The sequence below is a fragment of the Chlorocebus sabaeus genome, chromosome 13 (genome assembly GCF_047675955.1).
Source record: "Chlorocebus sabaeus isolate Y175 chromosome 13, mChlSab1.0.hap1, whole genome shotgun sequence".
NCBI lineage: Eukaryota > Metazoa > Chordata > Mammalia > Primates > Cercopithecidae > Chlorocebus > Chlorocebus sabaeus.
The window spans coordinates 66,795,842-66,816,285 of record NC_132916.1 but is presented as its reverse complement, the minus strand read 5'-3'; the positions used below and the strand labels follow the sequence as shown (position 1 = coordinate 66,816,285).

At 34.5% G+C, this 20,444-nt stretch overlaps 1 protein-coding gene across 1 annotated transcript in view; it reads right to left on the bottom strand.

Moving 5' to 3' along the window:
- Positions 1-20,444, bottom strand: part of VTA1 (vesicle trafficking 1) — a 76,890-nt gene that overhangs the window by 53,782 nt on the left and 2,664 nt on the right. Inside the window, exons 2-4 of the mRNA XM_038000813.2 lie at positions 5,787-5,881; positions 2,462-2,589; positions 1,705-1,780 (exon numbers count right to left, since the gene is read on the bottom strand). Of these exons, the coding sequence (XP_037856741.1) occupies positions 1,705-1,780; positions 2,462-2,589; positions 5,787-5,881 (299 nt within the window). The remainder of the gene's footprint in view (positions 1-1,704; positions 1,781-2,461; positions 2,590-5,786; positions 5,882-20,444) is intronic.

Genomic DNA, 20,444 nt, shown 5'->3' with positions numbered 1-20,444 from the left:
TGAACCCAGGAGGTAGAGGATGCAGTGAGCCGAGATTGTGCCACTGCACTCCAGCCTGGTGACAGAGTGAGACTCTGTCTCACAAAAAAACAAAACAAAACAAAACAAAACAGTCCTTCATTTGTCACAACTTTGAAATGTCCTGAACAACTTTCGTGCTGGCAAAACCTCTGCTTATACTCATCAAGCTTAGAGAGCAACTTCATTTTGAATATAAAGAAAAAATAACTTTTTGCAGTTTTGCTATACAATCTTTTATAAACATGCCTTATACACTGATTGTACTTTGTTTTGTTTGGGACTTTACTAAGAGCTAGTCATCATTTTGAAAAAAAAAATTCTATCACAGAAAACAACATTGCCCGTAGTGTTCAAATCATTCATATACACATATGTATCAATCTCATTTATAACTCTTTCTTTTTCTAGATTAATACATTCCCTCTCAGAAAATAAATTCTCCACCTGAATGGTAAAGCCTATTATGGTGAAAATAATACTGAACTTAAGGCAGTAAATTCGTCATTGAGACCCCATTTGCCCATGTATAAAATGGTTATGCTTTGCTTACCTTAGAGTCATTATGGGAATCAAATTGATAAAATGAACAGGAAGTATGTTATAAAATATTAAGTCCTATATGCATTTTACAAGGGAAACAAACCATTAACAATAATGCTGACTAGAAATGAAACAGAAAAAAAGATCATAAAAAGATTCTACCTCCAGTGCCAGTGTGTTGGCTCACACCTGTAATCCCAGCACTTTGGGAGGTCAAGGCAGACACATCACCTGAGATAAGGAGTTCGAAACCAGCCTGACCACATGGTGAAACCCCGTCTCTAGTAAAAATACAAAAATTAGCTGGGTGTCATGGCATCTGCCTGTAATCCCAGCTACTAGGGAGACTGAGGGAGAAAAATCGCTTGAACCCAAGAGGCAGAGATTGCAGTGAGCTGAGATCGCACCATTACACTCCAGCCTGGGCAACAAGAGCAAAACTCCATCTCAAAAAAAAAAAAAAAAAAAGATTCTACCTCCACTATGTTCAACAAATTACAGTGTAACAACTTAACAACATACAGGATTAGTAATATGTTAATACTTAATAAGATCAAACTCTAAACCTATGCTGTCTAATACTGTAGTCACACATATGCTGAAGGGTAAAATACATGCTGGATTTAAAGAACTTATTACAGGCCAGGTGCAGTGGGGTTCACACCTGTAATTCCAGCACTTTGGGAGGCTGAGGCAGGCAAGATTGCTTGAGCTCAAGAGTTCGAGAGCAGCTTGGTAAAACCATGTCTCTACAAAAAAATACAAAATTAGCCAGCTATGGTGGCTTGTGCCTGTTGTCCCAGATACTCAGGAGTCTGAGGCAGGAGAATTGCTTGAGCCCGGGGAGGGTGAGGCTGCAGTGAGCTGAGATCAAACTACTGTACTCCAGCCTGGGCAACAGAGCAATAACCTGTCTCAAAAAACAAACACAAAAATAAAAATAGAGAACTTAGTACAAAATTAAAGTATATTATTGGAAATAATTTATTTTTTGAAAATGGCCAATAAAAAATGCAAAATTACATTTTTTGCTTGCATTAATTTCTGACAGACATTCTGCGGTAAATAAACAATGCAATAACAATATTGATAAACAGAAACGTTACTGATCTTCGGCTAAGACAATAAAGAATGTACACTCACTTCATCAGTGAGTTCTCCAAATACTGTTATGACATCTATCAAAAGGCTTGCAGTATAGAAGGACTTGATCATGTTTCTGGAAGAGAAAAGAGAGTCGATCTAGTTTAAATATGAAACACATTAAAATGTAGTTTTGTCATGTAGCTATAAGAAAAAAAAATTCCTATCTTTATAAAAGCACTCTGAAATTAATGTTTTAAATAAAATCAGATTTCAAGAAAGTAACAAAAATGGTTTTATAATCTGTTACTATGAGAAAGTAACGAGGCTCATATTATAAGTAAATGTGCCACAGCAAAACTTTTTGTATGTTTTTGATTTTAGAAAAATGTAATTATAGTATTATCTGACTCCATATGAAACCATAATGTATTTCTTTACATGCAAATATTATACTGAAAAATCATTTGAATTGACTGGGGTGGGTACCTTCAAAATCAAAATCAAAATCAAAATCATGAGGCGAGGCTGTGACTTTGGCTAAAATCAACTCAGATTTTACAAAATGTTAAAAAACAGCTAAGTAGAATATATTTACTAAGTAAATAAATCTGCCTTGGGTATTTCTTCTTTCAGCCATTTTCTTTTAAGAGAAAGGCCAGAATTTGTAACCTAAAATCACTGTGAGGTTCGATAATTTTTTCTAAAAAAACCTAAATCAATCAGCAGGTTAGAAAGTGTTCCAGAGAAAACTAGTTACTTTTGGTTATACAGTTACAAAATTAATAAAATAATTTTTATTTTTCTCTTTACTTACTTGTGAAATCGCCCAGCACGATCTTCATTGTCTGCATACAAAAACATTTTCAAAGCATAATTCTCCAAATGGGCACAACCCACTATTTCTTGAGTAATAGCTTCATTATCACCCAACTGCTTCTTTAGCTAAAATGAAATCAGATACATAGCTTATGATTTTGGATTCTTAGAAGTGTTGGCTTAATTACAAATAATTCTAATAATCATTTTAAGTAAATTATTTTACATTCATTTCAATAAAAGATGTTATCAATGAAATCTTGCAAAAAGAGTTGCTATGCCTCAGCCCAATGCATTTAAAACAAAATCCAATGCTTACAACTTTGAAGAAACACACTTATGATAAACTGAAAATATAATTTAGCTCTAACAATCAAAATAACCAAGCATAAAACGACAACATATCCAATTATCCATATGAAGGAAGCATCAAATACTTCAAAATGATGTTTTATTACCCAAACTATGAGTTATCCTAAAAACAGAATTAGAAAATAATTTCTAGGCATATATAACTTAACATTTTAATTTATTCCCACTTCTTCTGTCAAATCTTAAAAAAAAAAGACTAGAAGGTTCATCATGTCCTAAAATAGTATCTCTCGGCTGGCCACAGCGACTCATGCCTGTAATCCCAGCACTTTGGGAGGCCAAGGGGGCGGGTCACGAGGTCAGGAAATCAACACCATCCTGGCTAACACGGAGAAACCCCATCTCTACTAAAAATACAAAAAGAAATTAGCTGGGCATGCTGGCGGGCAGCTGTAGTCCCAGCTACACGGGAGGCTGAGGCAGGAGAATGGCATGAACCCGGGAGGAGGAGCTTGCAGTGAGCCGAGATCGTGCCACTGCACTCCAGCCTGGGCGAATGAGCTACACTATGTCTCAAAAATAAATAAATAAATAAATAATAATAATATAATAATGTCTCTCACAGCACATCATGTAAAAAACAAAAAAGATCTAATTCTAAGTAAGGTATAAGACAACAAACTCAGAATCAAATTATGGAAGCTTTTAAAATTTAGACAAATATATACTTGCAATCAATGCAACTTATATCTGTGAATTTTTAGCCCTTTTCTATAGACAAAATAATTTAAAGCATTAAAAAAAAGTTCCTAATTTTTACTCAGACTACAATACAGGAATAAAATAACTCCCTGGAGTATCAGATCTGAGCATCATACTAGTTGATGAAAACCTGCTTTTTTTTTTAAAGTAAAAAATTAAAATTAAAAGAAGCCCCAGGACTCTTCATAAAATCAGCAAAGTAAATACTTTCATAATTAAACAGAATAACTTATGGTCCAGAAGAGATTTAACGCTGAAATTTAAGGCAATTTTATCTATGTTTATCCTGAACAAAACAGAAAAAAGAAAAAAAAATCCCCACAGATAACAGTAATTTATGTATCTAAACTGCAAAATCATTTGTAAAGGCAGATTTTGTTATAGAATAATTTTAGTGAGAGTAGGCCACTTCATCTCATCTTCATCAGAAAATATCTGACAGCAAAACATAATATATTTGAAGTTTTAGAACTGTAATGCAAACATTACAGTGTGCCCTCACCATGGAATAAACTTACCCTACCTGTCATTTAATGTACGTAGTGATAAATTCCTGATGAGTCCCTTTATAAATGTGATTTTACACTTCAGAAAACTGTTTGAATTTTGTCTTATCCAAGAACTATTATCCGAGCTACTACTGCTATACAGTGAAGTTAAAAAAGAGACATTATACTATACAAAATGCTAGAGTTGGATTTTACAAATATACTGCTATGTGTGAGAAACATTCTCCCTTCTACCCCCACCCATTCCCTAAACAGAGAGTACTGAAATTTATCTTGTATCCACAGAAGCAGCTGTAGAAAGGGAAGGCCAGATAGGCTCCAGGAACAGCTGAATTTCCTCAGTGTTGCCATGAGGCTGATTTTGGGTAGTTAACAGTAGCAGATGACAGGAGTCAATAAGCCAGAGAGCCACACCAAGTGAGAGAACACTACTGCCCATGGCTGCTTTATACAACTAGGTAGGAAGTTCTGTCTTCGCGTAAGTCTTGTTTGAATGATAACCTCCTAAAAATACATAAAAACAATGAAAAAAATGAAAAGCTCTGGGCTGACTAGTATAAGTGTTTTCATTTTGGTTTTTGCCTAAATTTTCTCAAAGCAAAATAATACAACTGATAGAATAAATAGGTTTCTAATTCTCCTAAGGTTGGATACCTAAATAAGCAAATAAAAAGTAAGTCACGACTATTAATGTAACAGTCTTGGAAGAGATGAATTAATGAGTGCACCCTGACTTTGTTAGAAGAGAAACCAGGTATGGCTGAGTCCAGGAGTTACAGGTAGGCACTGTAGACTACTAAGGTTGGCACTGACGTCTTTGTGCACTGACATCCAATCCAATAGGCACTTCTCAGTAAGTACCTCTACAGTGATCTGTGAAGTTATATTAGGTTCAAGAAGGTGACTAATTAGTCACCTACCACTTTCCTGCTAGGAGGGAAGGATGCCTAAACCCTAAGAATATCTTGCCCTGGGACCCCAGAGAGGGAGGAAGAAAAGATAAGTAATTGGCATCATTTCCTTCATTGTTCCTTTCACTAAAAACACACCCTATTATTTCATTATTACAAGAAATATTAAGATTCCCAAATTAATCACCCATGTAACTGCAAGGGAAGGTTAGAAAGGGTTTTTCACGGTTGGGCATGGTGGCTCATGCCGGTAATCCCAGCACTTTGGAAGGATGAGGTGAGTGTATAACTTGAGGTCAGGAGTGGGAGACCAGCCTGGTCAACAAGGTCAAACTCCGTCTCTACCAAAATATACAAAAAAACTAGCTGGGTGCGTTTAGTGTGTGCCTGTAGTCCTAGCTACCTGGGAGGCTGACGTAGGAGAATTGCTTGAACCTGGGAGGTGGAGGTTGCAGCAAGCTGAGAGATCACGCCACTGCAACGCACTCCAGCCTGGGTGACAGAGCGAGACCCTGTCTCAATTTAAAAAAAAAAAAAAGAAAAGGTTTTTCACTTATAAAAGGATGAGCCAAAGGCTATCTATAATAATGTGGAACAAGATATGATGGTATATGCAAAGATACTTGAACATATTTTAATTAACACTCATAACTCCTCTGGAAGTATACAGCAAATAATTGAAAAAAACTTATGTCTAGTTTTTCCTCAGGTATAATGGCATTGTTGATTGTTGCCAAGGGAAAGAACTAAAATGACAACACAGACACACAAATGAATAAAATGGTATTTTAATCATAACCAGAAAATAAATGATTAGTGTTCAACTTACAGCTTCTAACTGATCCATTAACTTTGATAAAAATTTGCGACATTCAGGAGTTTTACTATCGATCTTCATTCCAGTTTGCATTGCATATAAACGACCTAGAAAGAAAAGATAATTTGAACAATTTCATTTTTAAAAATCCATATTTACAAGTGTTTAAAATATAATTGCTAATAAATAATTTAAAATTCAAGTACATTTTGAAATAAAACTGATTTACTTTGGAAGTTATAAACCTAAAAAGCACAAAAATATTATTCAAAGAATGCAAGATATCCATAATGATAATTTTTTTTTTTTTTTTTAATCAAGTAAGGCTTTCTCTTCTGGCATTATGTTAAAAAAAAAAAAAAATGTCTAGGTAGTCCTAAGCTGTCAAAGGCAACTATAATTTAATTGGTAGGACAAAGCACACAGCAAACAACCATATGTACAAGAGCACCTGCCAAGTGCCAAATAAGTGATACTGACAAAATATACAAAATGGGTTGGGATAGTGGGAAATGAGACTTGAACTGCGGTTTATAGAAAGAATTGCTACAGTAATTTTACATATACTCTCTCTTTGAATAAATATATCTTCTCTTTAAAGAGTCAATAAAAACAACTGAGATAAGGCTAAACCTAAATAGCTGACCTAAATTTTTGTTGCTTTCCCAGTGATAAGAACTGTGAACAGTTCTGGTGGTAACTGCTGTTACCACTGATGTATACATACGATGATGTATACATACGATGTCTGTAATTTACCCCTTACATTCAACAATATGTCCTGGAGATCTGTGTCAGTGCTAATGTTCTACAGTATGACTGCATCAAGGTAACAAAAGCACATTCAGGCAGCTCTCAAAATTTCATTATAACCAATGTTGTGCATAAATGCAACAACAAAATGCAATGAAATTTTTGAATGAAGACTGATGGTAAAACTCATGAATTGCAAAATACCTCCTTGTGCACAATGCAAGAGAGTTCCCAGGGGAACCAAGAGGTGAGATTCCTGGGTCATAGTCTCTGTCCCTTTTTCATTTTGAGACCTACTGTTAAGCTGTGCTCCCAAAACAAAAGTATCAATACACAGTTGTATCTGCAACATATACAAGCACTCATTTTGCCTAAACTCAAAAAAAACTTATTAAACTTACATTCCTATCAACCTGAAGACTAAAAGCACTCTGTTTGATTTTACATTTTCTTTCCTAACCACTAAAAAACTATTAGGCATTTACTGAATAGCCCTATATTCTCATTTATGAATTAAGGATAGCTATCAAAATAAAATAATCTTCTGCCAAATTGGTTTGCTTTTAAACAAACTGACTTGTAGCAATTCCTTACACAGTATGAAGTAGAGATATAATGTTCCCCCACCAAATGAAAACTTCTACATGTTTATTCTGTCTCTATCCTAACTAGAATTTACACTCCATGATGACAAGGATGTTAGTCTATTTGGTTTGCTGATGTATCCCTGGCATCTATGATAGAGGTTGGCCCTTGATAAACATTTTCTGAATAGATAAACACAAGAATGAAAGAATAGCTCATTTTGTCTTACTGATTTAAATGTCATTTTTATCATTCATTATCATATATTAAGTTTCCATGGTATAATAGGGCCCAGCTCTGTATACTGCCTACCCTGCTGTGCTATTCTACGGGTCTATTGTTGTTTGATTTACTAGAGCTTTATAACAAAGCTGAATATCTGTAACTCTCAGAATTTCCAATACAATTATGTTTACATGTCAAAAATTCTCTTTAAAAATTAATACATGCGTGAAACAGTTACCTATTTATCATATCTGTGTGTTTTTAATTTTAATTTTAATGGTTTTATCCGGAGGAACTGCTTTTTAGTGCTTAGGCTTTGAGGGCGTCACATTACAGAGCTTGAAGTTTCATTTAATAATGTATTCATAACCACATATCAATTTTAAGGATTCGATCCATCTAGATATTAAGGAGAGAGAGAGAAAAAAACAGAGTTCCAAAAGTGTCACCGAGATTTACTGCTACCCAGTGTAGTGCATGTTGCTTTCACTGCACACTAACTAGCACTGGAGATCACTTTGACATACAAAGGGATTCTAATTTGATCTCAGATTAAATGTTACCTTCTCACAAGACAGTATCTATAAATCTTAATATGCTCTTTCCTCCTCAAATTTAAGCTTACTGTATTTTACTGTATTGCCAAAATTTCCCAAAGAATATTAGGTATCCTTTATCTTATTTTTAAGAGGATACTTCTAGCAGAAAGTGGGATCGGTTCCATGCCAGGTGGCTCATATTCCCCTAAGAGAGCCACCACCCTAAGTTATACTGAAGCTAGCTAGGTCCTTGAGACCCATATGATCCCAGGGATTGGCAAAACAATTGGCTAGAGTATGGAAAATAAAATATTAGCATTTCTATTGATATTTTATCTAATTCTTTAAAAATTTATATTTTATGTATCTCAGTATTAGTACATCAATATGTAAATGTAATTCATGAATAGTTTACATATTGCAGATTTGTGTTCAATGTTTTTTCTAACTCATATGGATAGGTGATCAAAAGGTCGAGAATTGCTGCTTTATGGCATCCTCACCCCTCTCAACTATGAACCATGTTTTCTTGCCCCAACCTAGTCCATGCCTCTTCCCCACACCCCCAGATCTTCTACCAAAATCCCATGGAACCACTGCTTTTCATCAGCATACTCCTCTATATTTTCTGATTCCTTCTCCTTCTCTCTCTTAACTAAAAGCAGATATCACTTGAAGAAATCACTGTATTTGCAGTCCTCTTTAGTAACTTAAAAAAAAAAATCCATCACATACCTCCATAGGACTGGCAAGCTGCTATATTACTAAGGAGTTGTAATGTACCTAGCCCAAAGAGTACATTTCCCAGTATTCTCCAAAGCAAAGTATGGCCATGTAACCAACACTAATATTATGTACCCAGAAATAGTTAGGAAAGACTGTTGTAATGTCTCCACAAAAGGGGGAATGACAGCAGGGAAATATCTTGCAGACCCTCTCCCTTTTTTGTTCCCTACTACCTAGAATATAAATACTAGATGACTGAAGCCCTAGTACCTATCTTAGGCTACAAAGCAACCTTGCAAATGGTAACCGTGTGCTGGCTGGTAGACTTGAAACTGGAATCAGCTGGGGTCCCTGATGACTTACTGGAATTGGTACACTAGCACAGGGTACTGCCAACATCAGACTTCCTTTAAATTATAGAGTAAATCCTTATTTTACTTACCCATTGTTATTTTGGATTTTCTGCAATAAGAGAGTAAATCAAATTCAAATGTAAACACAGCCCATATTCTCAGTTCTTATTGACCCTTGACCTCCAATAATTTTATGTGCTCTCTTTCACTCAGTGGTCATTCTATAAATAAACTGCCATCTCAAACTACTGCCAAAATCAATACATCAAGCACCCACTCTCTAAACATAATCTCTTCTTCCAACATTCAACTATGTGCATTACTATAGGTTTCCAGTTCATTGGCTTCTTACTACTTCTTCATTACTATCAGTCTTCTCTCCTTTAACTTCTCTCTGCAACTAGCTTTGATGTTACATTTTAAGAACTTTTACTATCTCCTTCTACCTCTAAATTTTTTTTATTACATCCCTCTGGCAAAAGCATACTTATACATAAACCCAATTATCCTCTTTCTCTGTACCTGCATCCAAGTAGCAGAAACTGATGACAGATTGTCTTCATTACAAATATCATAATTATCAATCTCAAATGGGCTTGATACTTGCTTTCCCAACACCCCAATTGACTATTTCAAACACACTTTAATCTCTAAGACAACTGTCTTACCCAAACATACATATAAATTAGGTAATTACTCATGAACTAAATGTGCACTGACCAATATAAAAAAATGATAATTTGAAGGATGGTACCAACAGTGTCATCTCCCCACAGGTCTTTCTCTCTCTTTTTTTTTCTTTAACCACAGTAGTGAACACTATGTGAGGCCTACCATTCATGGAGCAGAGTTAGCTACTTGATAGATCAATTTTGGGAAGAAATATAGGGAACAACTCAGTCAGTAAAGAAATAAGGTTGATTCCAAGACTGTCCTTGGCTTTAGTGACAGCCATTTCAGGATGTAACCATTAAGCAAACATGCAGATAATTAATACAGCACATACAAATATAAACAAAATTTCCACTTCTTGTCCTTTTGAAGTTAACCTAATCCAGATAACTAATAGTTAAATACAGTGTAATAATAATATAGTTTAATTAGCCTGGCCCACATTCATTTCTTTCTTAGTTTGTGTGCATATTTAGTAGTTGCAATTGCAAGGACATTATTATATGGTAATAACTTTAATTGAAGAATTGGATCCTCTCAGCATTAAAAGATTTAGGACAAAAATCGGCCTGGCTTTTATATTTCTAAATACCTTATGTTGCAAAGAATTCTTAAGTACAAAAAATTTACCATAAGATACATTTTCTACTATTAATAAAAAGGAAAATTCCTTGAATTCATTTAAGAAAATTCAGTTTAAGTACACTAAAACATCTTTTTGCCACAGGGATGAAAAAAGGATCTCTTTCATAAAGAACTCTGAGACAAGTAATTCATTCTAGCAGCAGCAATAGGATGAAAAATTAATGTCTAACATGGAAAATACCTACAAAAACAGAACAAATAAACATGTAGCTAAAATCATCTATACAAAAATATATTTGATTTATTTCATCAAGGAAATGTGTTTATTTTTATGAATAAATATATTTGATGAGTAATGAAGCATATTTGCAAAAGGATTAAATACTTTCCAACATGACTTTAATTTAATGTGAGACATTTAGAAAACAAACATTTACTAATTCTGAAGGTATGTGTAATCCAGAGTTCCTCAGAATTTGAACACTGACATTCTAACACATCCTTGCTTATCCATAAGAACATAAAACTATGAAATATGCATGATAAAATCACATGCAAAAAGATATAAAAGCAACTGTGAGGAGTGAGGCTTTGATAGGTTAAAAAATGTGGCACTCAATAGAATACATATTGATACATAAAAGCAAATTTTATTCCAAAAAATAGAACTGAATCTTATTCTATTCCTAAGTATATTGCAGATCTCTTCTATATGGTTAGTATCATCCTTTGTGAAGGGCTTTCTGAGTCAATGATTATTACACAGTTTTTACACAAAATATATCCAACTACTTTCCAAATTAAATAATTTAAGCACACTATTTGACCAAAAAAAAAAAAAAAAAAAAAAAGGAAAAAGGAAGGAAGCATGAATGAATGCCTGCTAATGAAGAATACTTACTTCACTCGTCCCTTCATTAAACAGATAACTTTTGGAACTCCTATCATAACAGTGATTTTAAGAAAAAGTCACTCCTGACTTCCTATTAAATGATGTAATGAAAATCAAAGTATAGGGTAAGAATATCTGGCTTTTTCATTGTCCACAGAATAAACAGATAATCACTGGGATTCTGGATATTAGCACTGTGCTGACACATAGCAAACACTAAGTGATGATCTGATTATTAAAATGAGAACACGGATTCTACTTCTGGACTTAATGAAGTAACTATGGTTATCATCCCAGTGTAAACAGAAAAAAATCTGGACAAAATATATGAAACAAGCTTTCAGACAACAGAGACAGAGGAAGACCATGATACCTGGAGAAAGGAAACAAATGAGGTGGCACCAATGATCAACCCAGCATTCTGCCTGGAAGCACATGCCAAACTAAGGCCAAGGAAGAGGAGTCCCAAGCAGAAAACAGTCCTCTTGGGCTGAAAAAACACTGGAGTGAATTCAGGGAGACTGACGCAGTTGTACATTAAGGGGTAGAGTTCTCAAGAGAAGAGAGCTGTGCAGGAAAAAACCCAGAAATCTGAATAAGGGTAACCTGGAGACCCAGCTGAATACTAACATGTGGTGTGCAGGGGGAAGCTCCTCAAGGCCAAAGAATGAACAAAACCTGTTCAATAAGCTGAAATGTTCCCAATGCGCACACAGGGCTAGAACGCATTCAAGTTCCAATAAGAGAGAGTGAAAAGTCCTATGTGTTACACTGGGTATTCAGTAGCCAAATATAATTGTCATAGAAGACAAACCTTATCAAAGATGCTTAAACTTCTATGAATGCTAAAAAAGAAATGAAAGTTAAGAATGTGTTATTTGACTCCATAGCCCCTTTGACTTTACGTTTTTTTCTAAAGAGATGTAAAATGAGTTGACATTACTCAAAAAGGAAAGTATTAAATGACAATTTAAAAAAAATAAAATTTATGTTTGCATGTATGTTCACAAAACATAAGAGGAATGGAAGGCTAACGGATAAATCAGCAGTCCAACATTCTGTGTGTTTATTGTCTTTGCTACAGTAAAGTACCCTGAGAAAGCTTATTAATTAAAAAAAAAGTAAGTACTCAAGCAATAAGACTATAGACTCTAGTTTATCATTTAGGAACCAGCAAAGACTGAAAGGAACTGCTTCTCTTTATTGGTTTAGTTAAATCTGTCTGAATGAATTTAAAATCCAATTTCTATGTGATTAACCACAACAAAAAATAATAAAAAGCAAGTTTTTTTTTTTTTTTTTTTTTTTTTTTTTTTTGAGATGGAGTCTCGCTCTCTCACCAGGCTGGAGTACAGTGGCACAATCTCGGCTCACTGCAACCTCCGCCTCCTGGGTTCATGAGATTCTTCTGCCTCGGCCTCCCGAGTAGCTGGGACTACAGGCGCACGCTACCATGCCTGGCTAATTTTTGTATTTTTAGTAGAGACAGGGTTTCACCATATTGGCCAGGCTGGTCTTGAACTTCTGACCTCGTGGTCCACCCACCTGGGCCTTCCACAGTGCCAGGATTACAGACATGAGCAAGTGATTATTAATGCTAATATCCATGTAGTTTACCATCTATCAATAAAGAAATCCATTATTTAGCATTTACACTAAATTAATATTTTCTACTTGAATGTCCTGTAACATCTCAGAACTGAAATAACTTTATTTATACTTACAGCTTCCTGAACAACTGTACTATATTTAATTTTCTGATGATATAAACAAATGAAGACTCTTGAGACTGTGTATATACTTTCACTAAACCTTTATTAACTTTACAATGTCACCCCCTAGAGGAAGCTTTAAAAATTGAAACTTGAGATTTTACACATTTACTCATGGCAAAATGAAAAAGGAAGGGGAAAGTTCTTTCCGAGTTTAGCTTTATCCACAGTACTAAACCGGGCAGAATCAAAATATTCATGTAAGAGTACCCACTTTTAGTACAGATTCAAATATTTTCGGGCTTCATTAAAGAAAAATAAAGAGATGGAGCTCAGAGACATACTGTAAAGAGAAAGCATCTCCTTCATTTTCCACTCTCCACTTAGGGAATCTCCCAGATTATTTCACTGGCTTTTTTGCCTTTTTCTTTTGTCATGGATTGTACTATTCCCTTTCCCCTTAGTTACTCTGTGGCTCACTCAATAACTGGTTCTCTAATTACTAGCTACTACCAACAATTTTTCATTTAACCTTTTTTTTATCTGACTTCGGTTATTCGGGTCCTGGTTCAATCACTTAGTAACAGAAGGACTACAAAGATTGTAAGGATCAAATCCGACATCCTGAAAGAAAGCACTGTTAAAATGCCAATCAGCTATAAGAATGCTAGTTGTTTGCCTTCCTTATTAGGTGACAACTATATGGCCATGCTTCCCTCTAGGGACCACAACTGCCTTAAAATTCAGGTCAATTTGGCTAACATTTTTTGAGCACCTGTTCTTTAATATGTAAATATCTCCAGTGGCCTAGCACTACCAGGCAGAGTAAATGAATAAAGACTGGAGCAGAGTGTAAGCCTTCCTCAGTTTACAGTCTAGAAGAAAGACAAGCAAATGAAAAAGCAATTATGGTAAAGCTACACCAAGGTACAAAGAACAAAAAGAAACACCTTAAAACCAGGAGACTTAAGAAAAGGCCTCCCAGAGAAAGTGACATTCAAGCTAGTACCCAAAGGATAAAAATCTAGTGAGTGTAGTGGGAAGAGAAGAGGTGTCAAGGCAGAGAAAGTAGAATGTTAAAAGGCTTGGAGACAACACAAAGTGCCTAATGTTTTAGTAGCAAAGTGAAATTAATTTGTAAAACTACAAAAGGTGATTCAGAACTCAAATCATGAGGGGTCACTGAAGACAAAGATTTCTTCAGATAGACATATGGAACTGCATGTATAATAATTCCGTATCCTACACTTTCATGTAAACTTCCCATGTTATAAAAGATGCTTTGTAATGTTTAAACAATTACATTACTTTCTATGCAGCGGATATAACATAATTTACTTAGCCATTTCCATAATGATATATATTTTAGGTTATTTTGAGCTTATCACAAATGTATAAATAATCATTCAGGAAATTCTGCATAAAGGTCTTACTAAATGTATGGTTATTTCCTGAACACGTTTCCCCAAATTGGAATTACCGAATTAGATACTCTACGTTTTGCTAAATGCTTTCCAAACTTTGTACCAATCACACAACCATGACAGCAAGGATCTGACCACATACTCATTTGTACTGAGTCATATTTTTAGTCAAAAATTGTTATTCCATTTTAATTTACAATTATTACTAACTAGGATGAATGCTAATGATTAGTATTCCCTCTTTAAGTAGTTGTATGCACCTATTTTTAGTCTATGGGGATCTTTTTTATTTTTAAGGAATATTTATAAGCATTTTATATATTGGGGATATTGGCTCTTTGTCACTCATCTACTGGAAATGTTTTTTCCTGATACAGTACTTGTTAATTTGTACTGCTTGTGTCACACACAATTTCTAAACGTTCACAGTCCACTCCATCATTTACTCCGTGTTATTTTCACTAAGCATTAGAAGCATATCATTCTAGTGGCAAGAGGGATTACATGTTTGAAGCAAAAACTGGGAAGCTATGACATTAGCTTAGAATGCCTAAGGTATGGATACAGTAACAGAGAAAATGAGAAAATAAAAACAATTTTAAAACTTTTATGATTGGTTGATTATGAGACATATGAAAGAAGAAAAGAAAGATTAAGTTTTTAACTTTCAGCTAATAAATTTCAAAATACAGTAGAAATGAAAGATTTCCTAGAAAACTCTACTATATCAACAATGGCTCAAGAGGAAAATATTTTTCTAATGGAAGAAATTGAGAAATGTAACTTCCCCCAAAAGTCCAAAGTTGTGTTGAATCAATGATTTTTTTTAAATCTAAAAAAAGCGATAAATCTGCTGCCTTTTTAACCCAACTCACATTTGAGGAAAAAGAATAATTTTCTCAACAATATCTAAGAAACCAGAGTAACGTTGTTAGTAAAAATCTCAAAATGATAACATAACTACAATATATTAAGAACTCTCAAACTCAACAATAATGAGCAAAGACATGCAGGCATTTTACTGAAGATGATACCCATATGGTAAATAATTATGTACATGAAGAAGTTTTCAACTTTATCAGCTATCAGGGAAAGAAAAATTGAAACCACAATGAGGTATCACTGTACCTATTAACACTAAAATTAAAAATAGTGACAGAAAATGCTGGTGAGAATGAAGAGAAACTGGATCACTTATCATGCACGTGTTGCCAATAAGAGTGTAAAATGGTACAGCTGCTCTAGAAAACAGTTTGACGGTTTCTTATGAAACTAAATATGCAATTACCATATGATCTAGCAATTGCATTTTTGGGCATTTATCCCAGGGAAATGGAAACTAGGGCCGCACAAAAGCTATATGTGATTATATTCACTTTATTCATAATTGTCACAAATTGAAAACAAATTAAATGTCTTCAATGATTGAACTGTTACACTATAGTACACACATACTGTGAAATTCTGCTGAGCATTAAAAAAGGAATAAACTTGGATAAATCTCCAGAGTGTATGCCAAATGAAAAAAGCCAACAGCACATTTTAAATGATAAAATTTTAGAAATGGACAACTAGTTATTGGCTACCAGGGGATGGGGGTGAGGTAGCGAAAGGGAGAAGGTAGGTTGTATTAATAAAAGGGCTACAAGAGGAATTCTTAACTATTCTCTATCTTGACTATGGTAATGGGTACAGAAATCAACACCTGACAAAGCTGTTTAGAACTAAATACATTCACACACACAAATACATGTAAAACTGAGGAAGCCTGAATAAACCAGTGAATTGTACCAATGTCAATATTCTGCTTAGGGTATATTATTAGTTTTTTAAGATATTATCACTGGGGGACATTGGGTAAAGGGTACACAGAATCTCTCCGCAATATTTCTTACAACTACATGTGCTGCATGTGGACCTACAACTATTTCAAGGGTAAAACTTTAATTACAAAAAAAAATGCAAAAACTAATGGAATTCTTTCCAGAAATGGAGGGATGTTTCAAATATGAGAAAATTTACTATTTTGCTACTTACTACATTAAAAAGTTAAAAACATTAACTACATTAAAAAGTAAAAACTACAGTAAAAAAAAATGGTCAAAAGTAATTTGATATACATTATTTCAACATTCATTCTTGATTTAAAAAGAAAACAAGACCAAACAACTTCGAAATGTAGGAATATTAAGGTAATTTTAAAAAGTGATAAAACACTAGAAAATTCCCATTAAGGCCAGAAGTGAATCATTTTTGGAAATGATGTAAATATTAGAAAGGAGAGGGCACAAGGTGTAAATCATATGATAATGACCTATGACTCAATCACAAATTTATTATAAACATAGTAAGGTAATGAGTTAAGACAGAGTACTGGGATTGTTTCCATTATTTTTTGTCACTGATCTGTGGTAGAACATTAACAACAACAAAAAAAGCTGTGAATTACTGTATAGTTCATTTATTCAATCAACAGGTAGGTTTTACAGGTTATCTATCATGTCTTAGATGCTACATTAGGAGTTGGAAATTCAATGATCATCGTAAGACATACTCTTGTTCTCATAGAGTTTACATTTTAGTGGACTATTAGTAATATTTAGAGAGGAGGCATTCATTAAGAATTTATAAATTCCATTTATGTGTCAGTTGGTAAGAAAAGAAAAAGATAATCCCTGTCCTCCAGGAGAATCAAGATAGAAAGATAAACAGATGTCTATATTATAACACATGTGATGAGGGGCACACAGGAACAATTCCTAGATCATCTTTAAGAGGTCATGAAAAATAATCTGTAGGAAGTAAAATTTGTACTAGTCAGAAAGTTAGTCAAATTAATAGGAATGCAGAAGGATTCCTGGCAGAGGGTAGCACATAGCCCATGGAGCTTTTATGAATCAGCAAGTAGTTCTGCAAAATAATCTTGAATTTTTTTCTCACCAAAAAAAAAAAGGTTCCCTTGCTCTAGGAATTTATAAAATTATTATATGCTCTAAGAGTATAGAAATGTATCCCTTAATACGTTTTTATGTTGATGTCTACATCTTTTCACAAGAAGGTTTCACAGGTACAAAAAATGTGATTTCTATACTTCATCAAATATTGACAAAAGTTATACCTTTCAAACTAAAATATCATAGCAACTTGATATTTATCATGTTTTAAAATACAAAAAAGTTCTTTTCTAAGAGTCAGAAATTTTACACTATTTTCTTCTTTTAACCCATATTTCCATTTACTTAGCCTACAGAATTTCACTTTAAAGGAATAGATTTGTATGCTCAAATTTTTACTTGATTAACATAACACATTTCTCTGCAACAAAAGATTGAAAATTGAAATTTAAATTTTTACAAAATTTCCTGTGAAATAAGGTGCTAAGTGTTAAAATCTTCTTCCAAAATTGAGTCTGCAATTGTTATAACACATAATTGATCAAAACAACAAAAATAACACACATTTCAATAATCATTAAATATAAAAAATAAAATTGTATTGGCAATACAGCTTACAATGAATTAAATCAAATATTTATGTATTAATATTATTTACTCCCATAATGAAGAAGAGGAGACTATTGGGGTTCTATTGTTATTTTTATTTTTATAAATTAAATTCACAAAAAATAATCTCCCCGAAATCCCAGTTTTTCTGACGTTACACAGAAAAATCACCAAATTCTTTAAATTATTTCTGGGTTATAGGCTAAAAACCATATAATCATCTATCATCGAATATTTTAAATAATTTATAAGCTGACAAATTAGGCCCACTTTAAAATTTGTTTAAAAATTAAAAAGGATTTTTTACCCCACCATTACTCATTTTCTCAATTCCTGTGATGTATGCAAAAATATATTACAAAGTTTCATCATCATCTTTCAATCAGAGCCTTCTTATTTATTGTAGGATGCAGAAAAGATTGGGAAAACTTGAAATACTTGTTCCAACGTCTCTCAGCAAAAAAAAAAAAAAAATTGTAACAAATAAGGTTTAATCTTATCAGCGACTTTATTTTCTTCTTCTTTCTTCTTCTTTCTCCTTCTCCTTCTTCTTTTTATTTTATTTATTTATTTATTTATTTATTTATTTAGAGACAAAACCTTGCTCTTGTTCCCCAGGCTGGAGTGCAATGGCACAATCTCAGCTCACCGCAACCTCCACCTCCAGGTTCAAGCGATTCTCCCACCTCAGCCTCCGTAGTAGCTGGGATTACAGGCACCTGCACCACGCCCAGCTAATTTTTGTATTTTTAGTAGAAACGGGGTTTCACCATGTTGGCCAGGCTGGTCTTGAACTCCTGACCTTGGGTGAACCACCTACCTCGGTCTCCCAAAGTGCTGGGATTACAGGCGTGAGCCACCACGCCCGGCCAAGCTGTTTTAAATGTATTTCCAGAAGAATAAAACAAAAAAACTCAGAGCTGAAGATTTTAGCTCATTTAATTTAAAGAGAATGTCTACCATACTGTTTAAAAGGCACTGTCAGTTGCTAACGCCAAACCTATCAGCCAAGTAAGAGTTACTTTTTCAGAGAAATACAAGTTAATATTCCAGTTGGAATGTCAATTCATGTCCCCATTTTATTTCTGAATTCTAATTCTAAAACAGCAATAAGCTGCAGAGCCTTGCAGGAGCTTGCTTGGATGAAACAAGGTACTCTCTCACCTTCAGTATTTCTCCTTTGTTCTTGGTTTTGCTCTCAACTCAAGAATGGTATTCTTTAAAAGGCATGCAGAATGAGGCGGTAAGGTCAACTCATGAAAATTTTTATCATTTTGAGAATTCAGAATACTGCAACACAGGACAGTTTTTTAACATGAGGCATTACCCTTAACAGATATATGTATAAATGTAAGAGACTCTGAAAGTCTGAGATTTCCCACTGTGGTCCCTCCATGTCCCTGTCCCTACAGCTAATCTTCCTCACATCTTCTTGCACATGACCTTGGCCCCAAACTGTTCCTCCTCACCCTCCTGATAAAATCCAAAATGACCTAACAACGGCTGCTAATATCCCAGAATAACTCCTCCCTCTTCTGAGATCCACTGACCAACTGCTCCTGAAAAGAGACAAACTCCAGGTGACTCCCTGCATCCCCCATATACAACTCCAGGTGACTCCCAGCATCCCCCTCATACAAAGTTCCACCCCCTTTCCCCCAAATTAGAATGCTCTTTTGGAACCTTTCATGCTTAGCTTTTTTTTTTTTTTGAGACGGAGTTTCGCTCTTGTTGGCCAGGCTGGAGTGCAATGGCATGATTTCGGCTCACTGCGACCTCTGCCTCCTGGGTTCAAGTGATTCTCCTGCCTCACCCTCCCAAGTAGGTAGGATTACAGGCACGCGCCACCACACCCGGCTAATTTTGTAATTTTAGTAGAGGCAGGGTTTCTCCATGTTGGTCAGGCTGGTGTTGAACTCTCGAATGAAGTATTTATTCTTTGCTCTGGCTGGTTTTCTTCAATGTAAGACCAGGAAAGATAGGAAGGTCTATCCAATGCCTTAATTAATGGAGGCTTCACTGACATCGGTAATTTGAATTGTTTCTTTTGTCTGGATACCTTGGAGGATTTTCCACCTTCTCTTTCAAGGCAATACAACATAAAAACACTCAGGATGCCTGAGAGTATGCCGTTCTCCATTAAAGTGGGAGAAACACAATTGTGAACAGGATGTAGGAAAAGATAAGCAGCATATTATATACTACTTTGCTACCCTGATCACAGGAGCTTTGTCAAGACCAGTTTTTGGAAAGAAAACACGGAAGTCAAGAATTGGAAAATTGATTCCTTTGGAATTATTTGCCTACTCCAGTTTGAAGAGTGCTAGTCTAGCCCGACTAGCCCACAATTGTAAGGAAAGAAGTCACCATGAGCAGTGTTCTGTTGAAAAGTAGAATCAGACTCACAAATACAGCAGCTACAGATGTTATCAAACAGCAAATATGAATCGATATATTTAAAGTGTTCAAAGAAATAGAGTGTTTAAAAACATCAGTAACAAGAAACTATCAGAAATGGCCAGGTCAATATGAAAACAAAAAGAGAGCACTCAAATAAAAAATTAAAAGGGTTAAACAATAATATACAGGGAGGTGAAGATAGACCTCAAGAAATTACACAGAATGCAGCACAGAAAAACAAAGAGATAAAAAAAAAAATGACAGAATCAAAAGACAAGGAAGTTAAATGGGAGAAGTGCAA